At 38.4% G+C, this 22,917-nt stretch overlaps 1 protein-coding gene across 1 annotated transcript in view; it reads right to left on the bottom strand.

The window, feature by feature from the left end:
* sntg2 (syntrophin, gamma 2) overlaps positions 1–22,917 on the bottom strand; it is a 104,988-nt gene that overhangs the window by 36,179 nt on the left and 45,892 nt on the right. Inside the window, exon 9 of the mRNA XM_037747109.1 lies at positions 5,186–5,310. Within this exon, the coding sequence (XP_037603037.1) occupies positions 5,186–5,310 (125 nt within the window). The remainder of the gene's footprint in view (positions 1–5,185; positions 5,311–22,917) is intronic.

Below are 22,917 nucleotides of genomic sequence, written 5' to 3'. Positions count from 1 at the left end.
TGATCAATAGATTTGAGTTTGCGAATGAAAAGCATGAGTTTCTTAAACCAGTTTGAAAAGCAAATTGAATGCAAATGGTCCAATAAATCTGATCAGATTTGAAAGTCTGATCTGACTATTAATCAAAAAAAAAATACATAAACTAAGTAAGAATTAAAGTCCCTTTGCCAGTTTGCTAACTGGAAAATATTATACAAATTATGAAGGACTTGCATTTTATACTTTTTTGAGATTGTATTCCACTCATGCAACGAGCCCTTCAAGTGATTAAATACTGTGATTGAAGGTATAAATGAGCACTTAACCTCACACTTGTGTCATCAGATCTAATGTCCGTACAGCAGAGGTTTTATTTCCACACTGTGCTATCAGTGTGAGAGACGTGACTTTGAAAAGTTGCTGCATATTCCATAAAAAAAACCCAGTGGCCTAGCAGTTAAGGTGCCAACCATGAATCCGGTTGGCGTCCGGCCGGAGTCCTTTGTTGCCCAGCTCCCTCTCCCCTAATCTCACAACTGTCATCTCTCGTCTGTCATGTAAACAAAGGATCAAATTGACTTGTGTTCCTGGCAAATGTAAAAAGGAAACAGAATTTTCTTTGTTGAAGGTATACACCCACAACAACCCTCGAGGCTGTGTTCTAATACATTTCAAATTGTTTTTCATTTGACACGTTATTTTGTTTATGTCATTGATGAAATGACATTTCTTTTTTTTCATAGATGATAACAGTATTAGATCAAGAACAGAAAGGATTATCATAAATTATCCAAACAAACAAACAAACAGTAAGTCTCACCATGTTCCTCTGAGACCATGTTGTCACAGATTCTCAGCTGGACCCCTTGTTAACATCCACACTGATCTGATCTGTATTAGTGCATTCTGATACACACATGTCAGCCATGTTTTGCAGGGCAAACTCTGATATCAACGTGCTCTCTGCCTCCAGGGCTCCTTATTGACTGAACTCTGCTATTCCTGATTCAGGTTGTTGGGGGTTTAGTGTGACTAAGCTCCATATCTCATCAATACATTTCTTCAATAATTCCCTCTGCACTAAGCAGTCATTACACTGTTGATTGGACATCTGAGTTAGTATGACAGGTTTGTTGCTTTATCCGAAGAAAGCGGGGTCCTAACTGAGGTATTTGATTACTCCTCACTCACTCATGTGCACTGTGCTACAGATGAAAAGCAGCTGTTTTACCGTAGGCTGATATAGTGATACGGTAGTAGTGATACAAGGGAGTATATTTACTTATATTACCTTGTGGATATATTTTAAAGCTTTTAATTTATTCCATGACAAATTATACATTTGCTTTTGCTCACTTCTTTAAACTGTTCAGTGCTTCTTCAGTTTGTTATTATGTTAATGACTGAATAATTGGCTCAAAGGAGAGAACCAGTGATGCTATTTAGGACTTAAAAAAAAACACAGAAGAGAACATATTTGTTTTAACTAGTGCAGTGCCTATTCGGAGCAAGTGCCCATCCGGAATGGGCCGAATGCTCCGCCCCCGGAAGTGCCGCTTGCAGCGATGTCATGAACCGCGGTATGGCTGCTTGCACACGCTAAGTGTGAAGTTGATTGGATGAACGGTTCTCGAGATATGCGAAGGGCAGTCATATATACATATACAGACAGAGATTCCTTCCTTTATAGTTAGATGATGCTGGTACTAGGGCTGCACAATTATGGCCAAATTGATAATCACGATTATTTTGATCAATATTCAGATCACGATATTCATCAGGATTACTTATTGATTTTAGGGACAAAATATTTGTATTGCACTTTCACATTTAAATAAACCGAACACTTGCTTTCACTTCCATGTTGTGCCACAGTCCTGTACAAATCTGTTCATCAAAATACAACTGGTCCTTATTCACCGTGCATCGCCTAGAAGTAAAATAAAATTGTACGAAAAATGTTTTACCCAAAATAAAACCTACAGAGCACTTCACTTTCACATTGTGCTACATTCCCACCAATTGCCAAATTGCTGCATCAAAATAAGACTTTGAATACAGTTATTCTTCACCTGAATTCAATGCATTTTCATTTCGCCCATAAAATATACAGTGTATTGCTCTTCCACTCTGGACTGCAGCCGCAGCATTCAGTGAAGTTTTTCACAGGCTGTTGCTGTATGTTGTGCGCGGAGCGGCATGACCGCTCCCCAAAAGTCAAGCCAAAACATGCATGCATTTTACACGTCAATATCGTAGTAGATCATGTTCATTTAATGCGGGTAGCCAAAATTGTGATCACGATTCGTTTTTGATTAATTGTGCAGCCCTATCTGGTACAGAACCACCTATTGACCAAATGGCACCAAATTTGTCATGGTCACTCAGACATCATACAAATGTCCACCAAATGTGGTTGCAATAATACAAAGCGTTCAGGAGACATGACATTTTTTGTAATATAAGCCCTGCCCACAGCATTTGAGCAAACTGTGAGGACCAGCTATATTGTAGCAAAACTGTATGGAATGTTTTGTACCAAATTTGGTGACAATTTCTCAAAATGTGTAGCAATTGAGTAGCAAAAAATCTGATTTGGACACAATTCAAAATGGTGTAAAAACAATCCAGACACAAATGGGCGTGACTTATATGGATAGATTGATCTGGACCCAAAACAACGAAAAGTTAATTGTTGTAGCGCCACCATCTGGTCAAATTGCACCACATTCAACACTGCACTTGGGTCCTGAGCAATACATCTGCCAAGTGTGAAGTAGATTAGATGATCGGTTCTCGAGATATGCGAAGGACATACAGAAAGACAGAGAGAGATTATATCATAGTTAGATAGTTTTGTTTTAGTGTACTTATTCTCTACAGATATACATTGCACTGCTGCACTGATTTAAAAGTGCATCAATCACAACAAAATATATATTTTCAATGTACCCATATGGTTCCATTTAATGTTTGTCGGCCTATTTATCCATGATGATTATTATTATGATAAATGCTATTATAATTAAAATCATAATTACTATCATTATCAATGATACAGCATTTGGTTGGGAACCTCTCCTTTATTCTCTTACTCTGATGACTTTAGCACAAGTGTAACCACAGTTGAAATTTCAGCAGCCTTGAGCCGACACGTAAAAAACAAGTGTGGAACTGGAGCAGCTGTGCTGGAACTGACTACAGCCTTTCACCTCCATGGACAAAAGGACACCGTCTAGCGTCTCTATATCAGCATCTGAAAATTCTCGAGGAGAGATTCAGACATTATTTTTCATCTGGGTTTTTTGAGCAGTTTGACTGGGTCCGTGACTCTTGGGGTTCATGTGCACTGGAAAGCTCAAAAGGCTTGCCACTGCTGGCACAGAGGCAACTAGCAGAGATCAGGGAGGATTGCACGTCAAAATTGTATTTCAAGACGCAGCTTTGGACATGTATTTGGTGGGGCTGTCAATCAATTAATCGCATGATTGTCCATAGTTAATTGCACATTTTTTTAATCCGTTCAAAATGTACCTTAAAGGGAGATTTGTCAAGTATTTAATACTCTTATCAGCATGGGAGTGGACAAATATGCTGCTTTATGCAAATGTATGTATATATTGATTATTGGAAATCAATTAACAACAGAAAACAATGACAGATATTGTCCAGAAACCCTCACAGGTACTGCATTTAGCATACAAAAATATGCCCAAATCATAACATGGCAAACTGCAGCCCAACAGGCAACAACAGCTGTGTGTCAGTGTGCTGACTTGACTATGACTTGCCCCAAACTGCATGTGATTATCATAAAGTGGGCACGTCTGTAAAGGGGGAGACTCGTGGGTACCCATAGAACCCATTTTCATTCACATATCCTGAGGTCAGAGTTCAAGGGGAGGTCCCTTGAACTCTGACCTTTGAAAATGGCCATTATAGTTTTTACTCGACAAAATTTAACGCAAGTGTGGAGCGTTATTTAACCTCCTTCCCGATGAGCTAGTATGACATTCGTACCAATGGATTCCTTAGGTTTTGTAGTTTCATATGATGCCAGTGTCTTCATTCTAGCTTTAAAATTGAACCCGCTACAACCTTAAAAATCGCTGGTTGCATTAATGCGTCAAAGAAATTAGTGGGGAACAACTGAGGGCTGTGTACCAGGAGCTCTGTGTCTGCCTCTTTTTGCATATTTTTAAAAGGGTGGCGTGACTGAAAAAAGGTTGAGAAACGCTGGTATAGAGTATGTCATTTTGCCTTATCACGGGCAGCTGCCTGGGGCTTTAAATTGGATAATACCCAATGGAGGTGTCCAATAAACATTTCTAATTAACTCAGCAGCGCAGACTTCCATTATTTATTTATCTTTATGTACCTGCAATTCTTGAATTGTGCAACACACCTTCAAGATGTGAGAGACTTCTGTTCAGCAAGAGTGCAAGAAATGATGAAAAAAAGGAAAATGGACTAAGGTGAAGAATTTCCAATTTAAATGAAAAACAATTTGATTAAAAAAAGATGAAATTAAGCCATCCATAGTTACCCAGACCATAAACACATGGTACCACACTTTGGTTTGAATAATATACTAATATTCACAGTTAAATTGTCACAATAAGGTTGGATTTAGACCCAAGTAAAATATGACAAAACTTGTAAAGGCGTTAATAATCTGTTCTCGTCAGACTTTGATAATAACAATTCTATAATGTCTGTCATGAGACACACAAATAGGAGTGAGCTGGAATAACTGAATGTGAGTCAGCCTTGTATATTAGCATGCTCTATGAGATCTGAAAGTTACGACTGCTATATGTTAGTAGCACCATCTGTAATTTCTGTGAAACGATACACCTCTTAGGTTTGTTTTTTTTGCCCCACAGTTTAAAAATAAAAAGTGCTAATTGAAAAAGCCTCTAAAGGAAAACAACTGTGAAACTCCTGTACACATGAAAATCAATACAAAAAAGGACAGGCATAATAATCAAATGCATTAACAAGTTCGACCAGTGTTCTCACAGTCACACCTTCTGGGCCCGGGCCTCACAGCTGCGGTGACCTTTTAAGCCGTTTATGCCTGTGCATAGATATTGGCATTAACGTCCCCCTCGCTTTTAAATGAAAAGTGCCCGCTAAGCCAACAACTGTGCTCAGTGAACTGTGCACCTTAGAGGTGAATTATATCAAGCTGGATTACCCTTACCTTAATTGATCTGTGCCAGCTTTGTATCTGGAGACTCTGGCCATCAACAGGGGCAGGCAGACGGCATCCAGCCAGCGCTTCTCATACTTTGGTTCGTTAGCTGAGGGCGAAGGGGGTGATGGAGCCTGCGTGGAATACATGAACAATGCAATGAGCTTCCTGCTCCCTTTTGATCATTGAAGGATGTGGTCAGGATGCAACACTTGCACCATTTACATGATCAAAGAATTCCTTTCTTAACTCGGGTTAATCAGCTATATAGTACCTAAACATTAAAATGACATACATTGACACTGATAATTGTTTTATGGACACATGCGCCTGTAACCATTACCGCCTAATTAAAGTCCTGACCTGCTCCTGTATAAACTGCATACATTTCACTGCAGGCCTGTCTCACCTGAGGTTATATAATCACCTTCCAAAACACATTACAAACCACAGCACTAATTTTTCCCCATGCCTTATTATCAAATGTACTGTAATAAACTATTTTTTTCTTGTATTGTGCAATGGAGCAGACAGCACAGCAATGACAGCCATACTATGTTTTCTACAGCTCTGCATACAAATGAACACATTTTTGTTGTAAATTGGCCTATTTGAAATGTTAGATTTCTCTCACGTTTTTCTCATCCCTACAGAAGCCCTGAGAGTCAATTTTTTTTTTTTTTAGTTATCTTCTACGTACTAGTTTGCAACAATATAATGCAATTCATGCTTTTATTCATAAAATTATAAGACACACACTTTGCTGCTATAGCAATATCCAATTTAAGCTGCTGCCATCTCCAGACACGAGACACTTTACTCACATGCCAATTTCAAATCCCAACTGCAATTTTTGTAAATATATTTTTTTATTTTAGTGCAGCTTTCTTGTCTTGTGTATTATTGTCCCAAAATATTTTATAGTTACAACTTATATCACTATTTACTATATACTATCTATGAAATTATTATATCAGACTCCAAAAGTTTAAGGTTTATCTCGTGGGACATTACCCGCATAAAAAAAAAAAAAAAAAAAAAATCACCTTGCCTCTCAGGGCCTCCGTACACATCAGTAAGTGGCTTCAATGAAGAAACTCATGTCTGGCCACAGTAAAGAGCGAAAGGTGAAATCGCCAACTGTTCTGAACTTTGCCTTGGTTTATAAGACACACGGTCTACAAACTTTATTTTTTATTAATTGCAGCTCTCTTGTCTTGTGTATTATTGTCCATAAACACTTTATAGCTACAATTTATGTTGATGTATATGGTATTTACTACCTTTTTCTGTACTCTTCTTTGGCTACCAATCAGACCACGGAGCATTTTGAGGCAGAAAAGGCAACAATACAAATCCAAATATGTGGAACAAGAGATTATTATAAAGAAAATATTAATAGGTTAATACAAACTACCAATGTCCAATACTAGTTGATAATAAAGTCAGCAGTACTGGCATGAATTTTCTGTGGATAAATACAGACAGACAGAGTGCCTCTTGACATGTTGTGGTGTTATGAAGGTGTGTTTGGGAAAAATGCACTTGCTGTTTAAATTGATGGATTACATTCATTTTGGCAGCAGTTCGTCTCTGTGAGCTCCTCTTAATGGATTTGTGAAAACAGTGAGCCTGCAATATGAGCTTCTGACTGAGGCAAACACACAGGTGCATTTAGGCTTTTCATGGGTAGTAAATGAGCATTAGGAAAAGCTAAAATTGCAGCTTAAAAGGTGCCTGGCTTATAGCAATAATAAATGTGCTAATGTGGCAAGGTTATGGGTACTTCCTGATGGTGGCGATATACATGGTGGCAAGCAGGACTTCAAATTACATTAGAATGCACTTTACATCATTATGCTATCATTATAATGGCCAACATTTATTTCTCTACATTAGCAGTCTACTGCTCATATCACATCTGATAGGCCACTCTGTGCTTGTAAACAGTGTCTCACATTAAAACTCTTTTGTGCTAGATTTTTCTTTTTGATAATGGCTTGAAGGCCTCATATAAATGCAATTTAAAAAAAAGAGTGATTGCTGTATAACAGCGAAGACATCCTTTATAAAGAATAACGGCAAGGCAAATCTATTTGTATAGCTCGTTTCAACAAGAAAATTCAAAGTACTTGAGATAAGACATAAAGGGCGATAGACAAGAAGCACAAGGAAATAAAAATACAACATAAAAAGATGTACATAAATATAGTAAAACTGAAGACTGAAATAGGTAAAAAAAATTAAATGGTGAAATTAAAAACTACAGTGCAGTAACCTGACCCGCCAGAACCATGAGAAGCTGTCATTGGAAACTGTTTGGAAAAGGGCAGGCACTTTCAAAAAATACTTGGCAGGTGATTGGGTGAACCAACTGTCAATCAAACTCCTGCCGAAGCCAATCGGGAGAAGAGCAAAAACATGTTTTCTGCTGAGAAAAGCCTTCAGTGTCGTTCTCTGCTCTTCATTCAATGAAGAAATATTCGGCAGTTCTGAAATAACTGATGGTATTGCAGCATCTACAATGACCTCTTCAGGAGCCGCCATTGTTGTTTAGATCGAACAGTCTCCTCTCCGTGACGCCTCACACACACGTAAGCCACGCCCATAGCCGCCAGTAGTTACTCACAGGACTCTGATTGGTCCGTGATCTGGCTTACATGACACAAACGCATTACTTTTAGTCTAACGAGATGGATTTTTTTACATCATCGCGAGAATCCAGCTGCCGTGCAAGGTAAACAGTGCATTGCAAGATATACATAAGTCCGAAATTTAATTTAATTTAATTTAATAAAATTCAGTAGTAATGGTAGTCAGTTTCAGTAGAATGTTTGGATCTGAACCCAGACTGAAACTCATCAAGATCAGGTTGTTCTCATACTTGTAGCTATGCCTGTAAAAAGTAATGCACTGTAATTCATATATATCCCACAAAATCAATTTATATGTAATCCACGTAATTGTGAACCAGGAAGTACAAAGAGCGACAAGCACCGTGTAGGGAGGAGGTCTGGCTGCATTGGTGGGTCAAAAAACACCGGCCTTTCACCCAGGAGACATGTGTCCATACCCCCCGTGTGAAACCAGAAGTCAACGTTGATTTATTCGTCACATAACTTCTGTACTTAAGTTACACCACTTCCGGAGTTATTTTAACCCAAACCACGATCTTTTCCTAAACCTAACTAAGTAGTTTAGTTGCCTAAACCTAACCAAGTTGTTTCCTGTGAAAATGGAAGTTTATTTTGAAAAGAGTGTATGCATGTAAAGAGCGGACATTTGTCACGTGTTGCTCGACATTTGTAGGGAAAACACATGAAAAGAAGATTGTTACTGGATAGACAGAAAAGGTGGTTGCTAGCCAACTCGCAGCCTAACAGTTTGAACATGATGGCAAGGTTTGAAATGGGTCTGTCATCATTTAGAGTTTGAGGACACATTTAGGTCTTTTCAGGAAAGGAGTAACCAGGTAATAGCAGGACTAAGAGATTTATTAATGCAGCTGAGAAGACAGCTTCAAAGTAGACTGAAGATTCTTTTGTGAGGTTGCCTAGAATGGAGTTTAGAGCAGATGTGCTTGGTTTAGAACTTGTAACAACTTTAACAAGTGTGTTAGAGCGTATTCAAGGAAGCCGTTTTTATTAATATTGGTATCAAAGTCAGAATTGTGGCTTCACAGCACAAAACACCACATTGCGACATGTTTCAGATGCCTCTAAAATGGTTAAAATGTGAAGGTTTAATGAAGCCCCCTCTGGGACTGATGGCAAAGCATCAAAAAGCATTAATTCTAAGCATCCTGAAGCACAATATGTCGACAAAAGCTTTGATAGCTGGATGAGTGCCACATTTAAATGCGAGTCACGCCGCACTTAATGAAGAACAGATGCATTATAACACATTATCTAATGAGTTACAAGCTGAGGGATCAAATGAGTGAAGCTTTAGTGGCATCAAACAGTGAATCATTCCTGCAGCTAAAGATTATCTGTCAGCCCAAAAATCCTCCAAACAACGGCAAACACTCTGATGTAGCCCCTGTAGCATTATAGGTACAGCACAGGTAGATGTGTTCATCACGAAAGAACCAAATCACCTGCCTTCCCCCTGAGTTCAAAATGGCTGAACATATTACCTGAGCATTCAAATAGCCTCCGGGTGGAATAGCGAACAGCGGAAAACTGCCTACCTTTGCAAAATTGAGTCGCACATCATTGCTGAACTACAACGTGCAGACCCCTGTCAGCTCCTCACCAGTAATTACTACATTTCTGAAGAAAATTATCATCCTTTGCTCCATTTATGTCAACCCAGAGCAAAATGGTTTTAGTTGAGTCTCAAGTGGAGCACTGCGGTGAGTAGGTGAGGTGGCAGGAAATTGAAAACTATCAGGCTGTCAGAGTGGATTACACTGACACAACCCCTGCTTCTACTGAAGAGCAGTGAAACAGGAACTCAGGCCACAGTGTTGTTCTTCGCATAGTTCAAACACTCCTCCGTGAATACTGATACTATAGAGGTGAACCGAGCGTAATTATTTGAAAGCATGTAAATGAATCGGGGAGGTAAATTGTGCGATGGCCGCAATGAAAAAGGAAAACGTTATCAGTCATTTCAATGTCGAGAGAGGCCCACTGAAGACAAAGCTTAGTGAATTCTAATCATCTACAGACGGGGTAGGATGCTTAAGATGTGCGAGTGCTCGGAGAGAAAAAGCAAAAACATGATTGGGCTTTTGTATCAGCCATAACATTCTCTCGCATTGTAACAACACGACACATTGTCGTCAGTCACAGTGGAAATCGGAAGACTCAATAAAGTCTGAGTGTCTATAGCCATAGTAGCGGCTGTGTGAGGTTGTACCATGGACTGCATATAAAGATGGACGACATGACAGCACTGAAAAAGTGAAGTCAAAACATCTCGATCGCCCCCTGGTGGCTGGCTGCAGTAAAGGCCATAAAGCCCGCCCCCCTCCATGTTAGTGGAAGGAACATGGGACAAACTAAAAAGTCAAAGTACACGTCAAATATATATTTCCCAAAGATGGTTTCTGTGATTTTAGGCATTTCTTATCACCCTGATATATGATCAACTGTTAATTTTTTCTGAAAAGTTTGGTTTTAATTAGTTATTTGATGCTATAAAAAGGGGGTGAGACATCATGATTGACAGCTGCTCTGAGTGAAATAGTCGCACAACCGGAGGCTTGGGAATTGTACCAGAGAGAAGATGTAACTTTAACTTTCCGTAACTGTCATGAGTCTGTGTAATAGAACACGTGTCAATTTTATCATAAATGTATTTTATAGAGATATTATGGTTAGTTGTTGTGTCTTTCTAGCCAGACGGCTACTGTGATGCTAACGTAGCAGCTAGGTGGCTCACGCTAGAAAGCTGCGGCCGGGCTCAGCTCATGATTGGCTCGGGGCGGGTGTGTGGGCGGGACCTCGATTCTGCGGCTCCAGGCCCCCGATCACTAGTGCACAGAATCTGGCTCCAAATTACCTAAAAAACTCAAGATGGCATCTCCCGTATTCGGGGTATTTTGGCCTCACTTTTGTACAGTGGGAGGAAGTGGAGACGTCCATCTATATATACAGTCTATGGGCTGTAGTTAGGCACATTAGTGCTTTAGGGTAAATCCTGACATTAGCATGCTAACATGCTCACTTTGACAATGCTAACATGCTGATGTTTAAGCAGGTACAATGTTTACCATGGTCAACATTTTAATTCAGCACATTAGCATGCTGGTATTTGCTAATTGGCACCAAACACAAAATACAACTGAGGTTGATGACAATTAGATTTATTTTGCAGGTATTTGGTCATAAACCAAAATACTGAACCTTTTTTTTTTTTTTTTTAAATGACTTGATTGGGCTACTGTAGATGAGTTAAGTCATTGCCAAAGTCAATTAATTATCAAAGTCCTTCATGCTGAGTGGGATATGAATGTGTTTACAAAAACTTTCATGGCAATCTGTCCAATAGTTTTAGAAACATGTCAGTAAAAACCTTGTGTAAACCTTGTGTTCGTGCTGGGAGAAAAAAAGTAGTTTGTTCTGGCAAAAATGAATGTCTCTCACCAAATCTTGTGCTAATCCATTTAGTAGATGTTGAGCTATTTCAATGGACTGGTGAACACTTTTGACTCGGTGACACTTGAGGAAAAAGTCAGGGGATCACTGAAGTCATGAGGATCCATCCTCTGGACACCATCGATATCTATCTGAGCCAAATTGTATGATGTTCATCAAGATATTTCACTAAAAAACAAAAATGTCAACGTCAAGGTGTCGCTAGAGGAAATAGTCAGGGATTCATCAAAGTTAGTACCCAGATAGTAAAAGTTGCAAATTCTACATTGAGTTATGGTCAGAAAGCTTAATTGCTACAAGAGGTTAAACAATTCTGCTTTAAAAGAAAGGTCATGTTTTAAACATTGAAATAATCAATATTGGCTCAATGTGCCATCTTTCCTGCCAAAAATATTTTAAATTTAATGAGGACTGGGGAACAATCTTTTTAGATTTTTGTGGGACACATTTATTTAAGTAAAGCACTTCTTCACTGTGATGCATGTGACTTGTTTGGTTTAAAATGACAAAGAAAAAGAAATCATTAATACATAAATGTAGTTTTTGGAGGGGAATGGCAAAGGAGGGAGAGTCGAGCCGTCGAATAAAAATGCTGTATTTAACTGCTCCAACTCATCATCTTCCTATAAATGTGGAGATGGAGTTATGTTTTAATCTTCTACCTGAGGAAAATGCAAGGTCAACTCATAGCTGCAGTATTGTCTTGACAAAGTGATCCATTGAATGTAATAGTTGTAATATCTGATGATGATCTGGCGGGGGGCAGGCAAACAGAAGGCTAGTATGCTTATTTAAAAAAAATAAACAGAGAGAGAGAAAAGAAATACATGTAAGCCAACCAGAATTTTCCAGTTCTTGGTTATGTGTGGAAAGGTTGATTTTTTTACAGTAAATATTTTAACTGGTGGTAAATGGTTTGTAAATTAACCAGCCCGGTCTCACCAAATGGCATATTGAATGACACAGTAAGTCATTATGTGTGGAATAATAATGCCTTTGTTGCTTTTGTCCTGTCATGTGTACGCACACGAGTAAATATGCTACCCTCAGAGCTTGTGACGTAGAATAAAAAGTTAGAGAGACTGCTTATGGTGGGCGGGAGGGAGGTTGATGGGTCCAACAAACACAGGACTTTCAACCATGACACCGGTGTTTGTGTGCCGAAGTGTTGTTATTTTGAAGTTATACGTTAGTGACATGCTTTCTGCACTTTCTGCACATGCTTTAAGTACGTATTTACTTAGTTTACATAGCTATTTCAAGCCAAACCATGATGTTTTTCCTAAACCTACTTAAGTGCTTTTGTTGCCTAAACCTAACTGCAGCTGTTATCATAATTTTGTTGCCTGAACATATCGCGACCATTTCATGGTAACGACGTGGCGTATTAATGACACGCAAAAAAAACTGAAATGGGTTATCGTGACAATCAGAAGTCCTGCTATTTATACGCCTCCCCATGTGATTGGGTTGAAATAAACTATTGTATTGCGGTTGCTGCTAAAAACAACGCCAGCTAGCATTAGGCTAATGTTAGCGATAAGCATGTCTGACGTTAAAACAGGGTCTCATTTTTACTCTCACTGGTGCCAGCAACCATCAGGCATATGCTTAAATTACAACTAAGTAATGTAAAGTTCAATTTGATGAAACATTTACTAGGTTAGGCGCAAACATAAACTCAAACTTCCTGCAGTTAGCTGTACAATTAAATGTCATCTTTGCTGGTTGTGCTCAAACTAGTATGACTATATCTGTTTTTATATTTTCAGATTTATATGCTAACCTAAGCAGTACACGTTTTGTCTATCAAAAGAACATAAAAAATATTTATCTGTGTAGTTTAACTTCAAGTCCTTGGGTGAAGGAAAATTCTTCAAAAACATTTTGAAGTCATCTTTTCAGTTAAAGAGAAACTTTCTGTGGGTTCCTTTTCAGGATTCATGTTAACAGTATTTCAAGCTGTGCGTGGACACCTCCTTTGAGACTGCTGGGAAATTCCTACATAACTTGCACTTGACTTGGTGAAGTGAAATGAATTTTAAGTAAAAAAAAAAAAAATACATGTTTCACAATATTGTATGGTGGAGAGCTGCTTATGTCCTTGCTTTGCCAGCAATGGAATGTCATTTTATTTTGTATAATAACTAGGGCTGTCAATTGATTAAAAAACAGTAATCGCCATTGAACGCATGATTGTCCATAATTAATTAATCACATCCATAGTTGATTAATCACACATTTTGTATGTGTTCAAAATGTACCTTAAAAGGGAGACATGTCAAGTATTTAATACACTTATCAACATGGAAGTGGGCAAATATGCTTTCTTTATGTGTGTATATGTTTATTACTGGAAATCAATTACTTACACAAAACAAGGACAAATATTGTCCAGAAACCCTCACAGGTACTGCATATAGCATAAAAATATGCGCAAATCATTACATGGCAAACTCAAGCCCAACAGGCAACAACCGCTGTGTCAGCGTGCTGTCTTCACTATGACTTGCCCCAAACTGCATGTGATTATCATAAAGTGGGCATGTCTGTAAAGAGGAGACTCGTGGGTACCCATAGAACCCATTTTCATTCACATATCTTGAGGTCAGAGGTCAAGGGACCCCTTTTAAAATGGCCATGACAGTTATTTAACCTCCTTTACGACAAGGTAGTATAATATGGTTGGTACCAATGGATTCCTTAGGTTTTTCTAGTTTCATATGATGCCGGTATCTCCAATCTAGCTTTAAAACTGAGCCCACTACATCCTAAACATTGCAAGTTGCGTAAAGAAATTAGTGGCAGTTAAAACGAATTTGCATTAACACGTTATTATCGCGTTAACTTTGAAAGCCCTAATATAATTACAATAAGTGTTTCCATAAGGACGCCAGACTCTACCTCAGACCGGTACCACACTTTATGGTCCCGACAACATGCAAGAAACGGTCATTGGCATGACCATGTCCCATACTAGGTCACCTTTTTACAAGTACTGGCTGGACTCAGGAGATACTTTAGGGAAGGTTAGTGTCAAAGTTTGTTCTACTGTGAGTTTGTACCACGATAAACTCTGGATCTGGACATGTATTTAATGTTCCGACTAGCCCCATTAAGACAAATTATAAAGATAATTATATTTGCTTTTGTTTAATCTGGTCTCAGATTTGTTAGCAAGAAGAACATAATTCATACTGTTTGAAAATTTAGCAATGTACGATTACACTTAAACACCTGAATGGTGACTGTATTCATTAATGTGAACGATGGCCTGTGTGTTTTAACCATCAATTTATTGTTTAGTAAAACTGTCCTGGCCTTTAAGGTTTTTAAAATGTAAAAAAAGATACTTTGAAATGAAGAATGTGTATAAAAGAATGCCTTACAGTAGTTCAAAAATAATTAGAGTGAACATGTTTTCATATGCATCAATGCAATGTTCTGCCCTTGAGTTGGCTTGATTTAGTAGTGAAATATAATCTTTTAAGTTGAGAGATTTTTTTATGTTTTCTCCACTCATCTTAAAAATATGTTTTCAATTATTTTGTCTCCCACATTTTTGCCCTCTTAGGACTGCAAGACAAAAACATATCAAGGCAGACCTTCAGCCATTCAGAGAAGAAGAAGTGAACTGCAGAGAGGCTGAGAAAAAAGTGTACAAGGTGGAAAAGAACCACTTCAGTTAAAAAATGATTTCAAAAGTTTGAAAGTACTCGAGGTGACGCCATTAATCTGGTATGTTCTATAATTATTTCACTCACTGTTTAAAGGTGCTAAATTTGATATTCTGGACATGAATATAGCACATTTACATGTATACATTTAAACTGAGCCTACGGTCATTTAATATTTGAAAATGTTTATGAGTTTATGAGTTAGCTAATTTAATTTTGTTCATTCAAAAGTTTTCTTGAACTTTGATTACATGTTGAGAACAATGTCATGCTGTATGAATATATACTAGGGCTGTCAATCAATTAAAATATTGAATCACGATTAATTGCATGATTGTCCGTAGTTAATTGTGATTAATTGCACATTTTTTATCTGTTCAAAATGTACCTTAAAACAGACATTTCTCTCGTATTTAATACTATTGTCAACATGGGAGTGAGAAAATATGCTTGCTTTATGCAAATGTATGTATATATTTATTATTCGAAATCAATTAACAACACAAAACAATGACAAATATTGTCCAGAAACCCTCAAGGGTACTGCATTTAGCACAGGCATGTCTGTAAAGGGGAGACTCGTGGGTACCCATAGAACCCATTTTCATTCACATGTCTTGAGGTCAGAGGTCAAGGGAGCCCTTTGAAAATGACAATGCCAGTTTTTCCTCGACAAAATTTAGCATAACTTTGGAGCAGTATTTAGCCCCCTTTGCGACAAGCTAGTATGACATGGTTGGTACCGATGGATTCCTTAGGTTTTCTAGTTTCATATGATAGTAGCGCCACTCAACAACCTAAATGTCGCAAGTTGCATTAATGCGTTAAAGAAATTAGTGGCATTATAACGAATTTGGGTTAATGCGTAATCGCGTTAACTATGACAGCCCTAATGTATACAGTAGAGGCTGATCCAGAGAGGCAGAGGAGGTCGCTCCTCCTCTATTTTTTGAGCAGCGAGAGGGAGAACGGACCGCTGAACGCGCTGCATGGCATGGAGAGTGTTCCCACTGTAACATATTGGGTGCTACGTCACCGCTCTTTAGACTGACAGGCTTCTAGTGACAGACGCACACGCGAGGTTGATTCCCACGCAGAGCCTGCAGTAATTATCTATTAGAAATCTTGTACGTCGTTGTTTTACTGCTTAATAAGAAAGTAGAGAACCAAGTAGAGAACCAACCCAGCTGACTCCCCAGTAGGAACAATTTGTTTCTCACTACATCCCCAAACTAATAACAGAGCCTCACCTGCCCTATTTCAAAGAGATGTTGTCTCTATTCCAGATGACATGGCATATTGGAATCAGTTTGTAAATGATATGTAGGCTATTAGAAGAAGGTCTGGATTCTTCCTCATAAATACCAAATAATTAATAAGGTTAAGGAAGCAAGTGAAGTGAAGCATTACCCTGTCTATCACTACATGAAGAAATTAAAAAAGACCTTTGCAGATTCATTGACTAAAGAAACGTATGTCATTGATACATTTTTTTGAATACATTTTTATGGGAAAATGTGGCGTTTGGTTTCTTTAAAAGTCTCAAAACAATATTTTCTTATAAAAAAAAAATTATGTTTTCTTTTAATCTTCTAATCATAAATATAAATTTAATAATAAATACTTTTTTTGGGGGATGTTGAGCAGTTTGTGAAACCACTTTCTAATTCGACTAAGAAAAAAGCTATTAAGATACTCAATATATGTTCTAATATTTTTGTTGAGTGTAATATACCCCTGGCTCTTTTGTTATTGTTATACTGAATGTGAATTATATGTTCTGTTGATTAATAAAAGAAAAAAAAGTAGAGATAAGTATCCAACTAGTGTAAAATAACATGACGCCGTGGTTTTGGTTTTCCTCCTGTCCTCCCTCTCCAATTTTTTGAGTCACCAGCCGCCACTGATGCACAACAAGAAAATGTCAAGAGAAGGCCTGGTATCTTGTGGTTAATTGGTGAAACGTTGTTTTCGATATATCAAAATCCAAAATTCAATCTCATGCATCCTTTAAGATAACGGGTGAATCGGATTAATTCGGCATCACTTGTGAGTGAAATCTGGCATTTATTCAAAATGAAATGTAAAAAAACTCTTTCAATTTGATTGGCAATGTTGATTCAATCATATTGTGCTATCTGGGTTGGCTTCATCATGCTTCTGGGGACTATAAATGTCTGTCCAAAATAGTTGTACCATAATTGTTGAGCTATTTCAGTCTGGGCCGAAAAAGGGTAGGAGAGAAGGAACATGTGGTAAAACTGTGTATTATGTGTATCTAATTGCTAGGTGATATGTAGCACGTAAGAATGAACAATTTACACAGTATTATTGGGCTTCACATTGTGAAGCTTCCTGCATTACATGAGGTAAAAGTAATAGCGGTGTTCATTGCGGCCATGCAGCATTGGAGGTGTTCTTTTGTGATGTGGTATAGCAATTTATTTCTTGTTGTATCAACTGTCCCTGAACTTGCCTCCCTGTATTTTGACTTCTTTTCCTACATTTCCAGAATGAGTTTCGACACCCTCCGGTGAAACGCAGCTGGCCTTGCAGCATCCAGCAGTTTAATGTACAGGAATGGAGAGCGATATGAACATCAAGAAAGCAATGTATTTTCTGTCAAGAAAATGAGGGCATCACGCACCTCACCCCACGGTGCCCCTTGTGGCTGCGCTGCATTCGGGTTTATTGGGTCTGCTGTCAGCGGAGAAATTGCTGTCTCTTACTCTCTCAAACCATTTCTCCCGGTTTGATTGTTGAGCTTTAATGAAAAATGGGGAGTCCAGAAGAAGTCCTTCCTTACTTCTGAAGAGTCGAAAAGCATTTACCGCTAATGTTTTAGACTATTAAAAAAAAAAAGTATCCTTTTTAACTTCAAGTGCTGAAAATATCTAATTTGTGGTGTCATTTGGCATTTTGAAAACAACAGAATAGTCCCAGGGACGCAAGAAGCATTGTTTATACCTCTTTATGACCGTTAAAATGTCTCGGGGTGTTTTTCTTCTTTCCTTAAGTGTTTTTTGAGAGCATAATCAAGGTTAAAAAAAAAAGAAATACATCACCAACCAACAGCCTTGGGCCTGGCAGGTGGCCTGCAACATTTCTTTGGAATGTAAAATGAAAAGAGTTGGCACACGGGAGGTCTAACATTCACTATATCTAAATCAAAAGGAAGATTTCAGCTCCAGATGCTAGAGATGCCTTAAAGCTTCTTTGTTCATTTGTAAGTTAGCTAGCCAAGTGAGCACTCGAACAAGTGGGCGAATGATTTAAATTACAGACGCATCTTCAAGGCCTGCTGTGGTTACGGAGTTGTTCAAATATTTTCTATGTTCTACGAATACAACTACTAATTCTCATAACAAGTATACTTAAAAGGACATTGATATTATAATTTAAATATGAACTATGAATTGAAGATTATTATTACTCAATAACAATTAAAGCATTATAAAAATATATATTTTTAGCCACTTGGGGGCAGCATAAAAAGACAATCACAACACTGACAGTATCACATACAGTATATCTGTTCTTATAAAGCTAATATGGCTTACGTGTTAGCAAACAGTTGCCTATTAACACATACACAGCAACATTAGCATTCATATGGAGACACGTTTATTGCCACTCGTCACTATAATTCACTCTATATTTTGCTCGGTTTTGGTCTCCGCCAACCACTGAGAAAAATATGTGGGTCTTTAGCAGCTAAATGCTCTGTTATGTTTACCACCTATTTTGTTAGCTATCTCGCTAACTGCGCTGGGCAGGTAGTGTAGAGCGGTGTTAATCATGGCCTTTTCATGGAAAACGGCTGCCTGTTGTGTGGTGTAATGGTGCGGTTCATACTCTGTTTTAGGGTCACGGTTCACTGTGAATTCAGGTGTCGGCATGAGGATCCATTTAAATTATTTTATTTTGAAAAGACTGTGTCAAGCACAGACAAAATCCTCTAGCTAAGGAACATTTCAAACACTTCTGTATTACACTGTACAAACACGGAACAACAGGTCACAATAGGCTATAAAACTGAAAATCATCTCTTATGCTATGAAATTGAAAACACAAAATACGGTTTGTATTTTCCTCGTCCCAGTGATTGGCACATCTTGGTGATGCTGTTGAAGGTGTGTTAGCTTGTTTTTCCATTCATATGCCCTACAATGGTGGTGCAACACCGAAACACCATCGCCCTCGTCTGATACACAACAGACCATGACCCCCGTACCGTGACGGTTCAGTACGAATACACAAACCGTTACAGCCCTAGAAACAATGTGATGAGAGCAGTGAGAGTGAACCAATCCCGTTTAAATTGCAGGCTATAAAACCAAAACAATGAGCTGACAGAGGACAAAAAAGCCCTGTAGAGCTCAGGGGAACTTCAGAGTTTGGTGGTGTAATTAACGTAATTGTCGTGAACCAGGAAATATAAATAGCAGCGAACGCCGTGTAGGGAGGAGGTCAGGGGTGGATGGGTTGGTCAAAAAACACCGGCCTTTCACCCAGGAAACCGGCGTTCGTGTCCCGCGTGTAACCAGAAGTCGTCAACGTTGATTTATTCATCATGTAAGTTACATACCTAAGTAACGCACTTTCAGAGTTATTTTAAGCCAAATCACAATCTTTTCCTAAACCTAACCAAGTAGCTTTCTTGCCCTAAACCTAAGGAAGTTGTTTCTTGTGAAGACGGAAGTTTATTTTGAAAAGACTGTACACATGTAACAAGGGGAAATTGACACGTGTTGCTGGACATTCATAGAAAAAGTAACAAAAAAGGAGGAAAAACTTTTTCAATATCAAATCACACGACAGTGTTTTGCTCAATTGTCATTAGTGCAGATTCAAATGTGTCCAACAAATTCTTATTCTTAAGATAGCCTTTCATGAGGACTATTCTCAGATGAGGAAAATTATAACCTTTGTTCAAAGCGAGCGTCAACAGCAGAAGAAATAAATTAGATACACCCAGTTCCTCATTTCCACTATATAGATTGTGCAGACGTTATGTAGCACGTCTGCGGTCATTTGCCATTCCAACCATTGCTCAACCTCAGGCTTAACGACCCTTTCCATTACAGACTATTTCATATGATGCAGAATTGCTTAATGGCATGCAATGTCATTTTTTTTTCTTTTGGTGAGAAAAAAAAAAAAAAAAAGTTATGAGTTGCCCTACTTTCCTCCAAATCTCTATCTGGAGGCTTCCTATCATTATAGTCGGAACATTAAAGCAAATTCAGGACTTAGACTGCACTGGGGGGAAAAAAAACAACAAGCAATTACTCTAAGAACAAAAACAACCACTCACATAATAGTCCTTATTTGTGAGGCAAGAGGAATCTCACTTGACTTTAACTGGAGGCCAGCTCTTGCTATTTTGTGTTTTTCCACTGCTTAAATGGTATTTCTGTGGTGAGGAAGCCACCTGGCTAATTGCGTTTGACAGCCACCCAGTCTTCAACTTCAACCAGAGAATTAATTGTAAAGATCCCTGCTGCCTGCTGACCCGCTGTGTCACATTGAGTCAAGCCTTATTTGTTTTTTTACATAGGTAAGCATGTGTCAGGGTCTATTTTTTTCCGCAGATAAACCGAGTGCACATACTGGGAATTGAAAGAAACACAGACCAGTGCACAGGGATGTTCGGCCTCCTCGTAGCTCCTGCAAGGGATTTAAATGGAAACACTTTAAATCTAGATTATCTATGAACGGTTAAAGTGGCCACCTGCTGTACTCCATGCTTTCTCTGAATAATTCATATGACGTGACGAGCAAGAGCCGCCGTCTTTATGGCTATTCTTTTCATTATGCATTACCATATTAATATGCAATCTTCTCAAGACTTACTATTAAAATCTGTGAAATATTGGCTTTAGGGAAAGAAAGCAAACATTTACATTTATCTCTCTACTCCACGTTCACAGTGTGTAATGTTTATCCAGAAGAGCACTGACATCAAGCCCAATTTGCTTGATATTTTTTTGCGGCATGAGCAACACAGTTGTACCCATGTATGGATATTATTTGGTCATTATGAGTGACTAGGTTTACATGCACAAAAACACACAACAAGACAATATTCCTACTAAGCTATTGCTAATGGAAATTAATATTTTACGTGCAGTCGTGCATACTCCGATTAACGTAACTGGTCGCTGACTTGTTCTACCGTGCAAACACAGCCTCCCTCTTTCATTCCTTCAACCACCTTCTTGAAAAGGTTGCGTTGCGATATTTGCGCATATCCAAAAAACCTGTTGGTATCCAAATCTTTCACAATGTTTAAAAGTAGGTGTGTTTCTCCTTCTGACAGGAAATGTGGGCTTTTATTTTGGGCATGCATCGCTGCAAACTGTCGGCTAGTTGGTTTGTGTACAACGCACAGAGCGGGCAGCAAACAGGCAAGAGGCGTAACTAAAAAGTGTCTGCGCTGTATACATGTCCAAAGAAGGCTCCTAAAACTCAAATAATATCCTACATGTCTTCATTGGAAAATGCTCCATTCGGAATAAAGCCTAATTCAGAATATCCACAGGGAATATGCTGTTTACATGACCATTTTCCAATTCGGGATAATAGTGGAATATTAGTGTGCATGTAAACGTAGTAGGGCTGTCAAAGTAAATAACGTTCCAAATTTACTCTAAATTTTGTCTAGGAAAAACTGTCGGCCATTTTCAAAAGGGTCCCTTGACCTCTGACCTCCAGATATGTGAATGAAAATGGGTTCTATGGGTACCCACGAGTCTCCCCTTTACAGACATGCCCACTTTATTTTTATGCTAAATGCAGTATCTGTGAAGTTTCTGGACAATATTTGTCATAGTTTTGTGTTGTTAATTGGTTTCCAGTAATAAATATATACATACATTTGCATAAAGCAGCATATTTGCCCACTCCCATGTTAATAAGAGTATTAAATACTAGACAAATCTCCCTTTAAGGTACATTTTGAAAAGATAAAAAAATGTCTGATTAATTTGCGATTAATTGTGGCTAACTATAGACAATCATCAAATTAATCGCGATTGAATATTTTAATCTTTTAAAAAAACCTAAAACATGGTCAATGTTCCTCTAGGATGGTCACAGAAATACAGGGAATTTATCACATTGTTTTTGGAAGTTAGTGCTGAATTTGTTCTGTTGATTCGGGTGATGAGCGTCACATTGTGCTTTTTGTAAGATTGAAATATCTCTCTGTGGAATCAGCTGCAGTAAAACGCTTTAATCACAGCCATCACCACTCTGAGATCAAGCGAGCTCAAGGAGCTAATGACAGCTTTGCGGGATAACATAGAACAAAAAGAATGATTTGGACTGTTTGTCCTTTCTTTTTGATCCTTAGAAAAGCCCAGCAGCTGATTGGACTGTTTACACAGAAAGCATTTCTGTATTGCTGTATTGTGTCACACATCAATCATGTAGCTGTAGACATTATGAAAATTAATGATACTGTGCAATTCCCCCACATTCAGCATTTAATAATAAATACGACTATTTTTTTGTTGTTGTGTGGAGAGCTATGAAAACAGGGGAGGTTTGTAGATAACATATAATCAAACTGATGTTTTGAAAATTCAATAACCCTATACTTATATCATCCTCTGGCCTATTTGGACATCAGAGGAGGGCGGAACAACAACAGGGAGAGTTTGGTTGAGATAATTTTCCTCCGTCTGCCAGGAGACCAGCTCTACAGCTATCAAGGGTTGGCACCCACATTCTGGACAGCCAAACACCGTCCTAGCATATATGCGCAGAGGACATTATGGATTACTTCACATTTAATAACATGTCAAAGTCAAAGCGGATTTGTAAGAGCCACAGTCCACAAAGGCTCAGGCTGCAGCTGATAGTGCTGCTGCTGCTGCTGCTGCCCCGCTAGTGGTTAGCCCTGCTGAGCTAGTTAAAAATGATAAAAAACAGAGCTCTCTGTAGCCAGTGA

The sequence above is a fragment of the Sebastes umbrosus genome, chromosome 16 (assembly GCF_015220745.1).
Source record: "Sebastes umbrosus isolate fSebUmb1 chromosome 16, fSebUmb1.pri, whole genome shotgun sequence".
NCBI classification, from domain to species: domain Eukaryota; kingdom Metazoa; phylum Chordata; class Actinopteri; order Perciformes; family Sebastidae; genus Sebastes; species Sebastes umbrosus.
The sequence above is the reverse complement of the archived record's forward strand: the minus strand, read 5'-3'. Positions and strand labels throughout refer to the sequence as shown.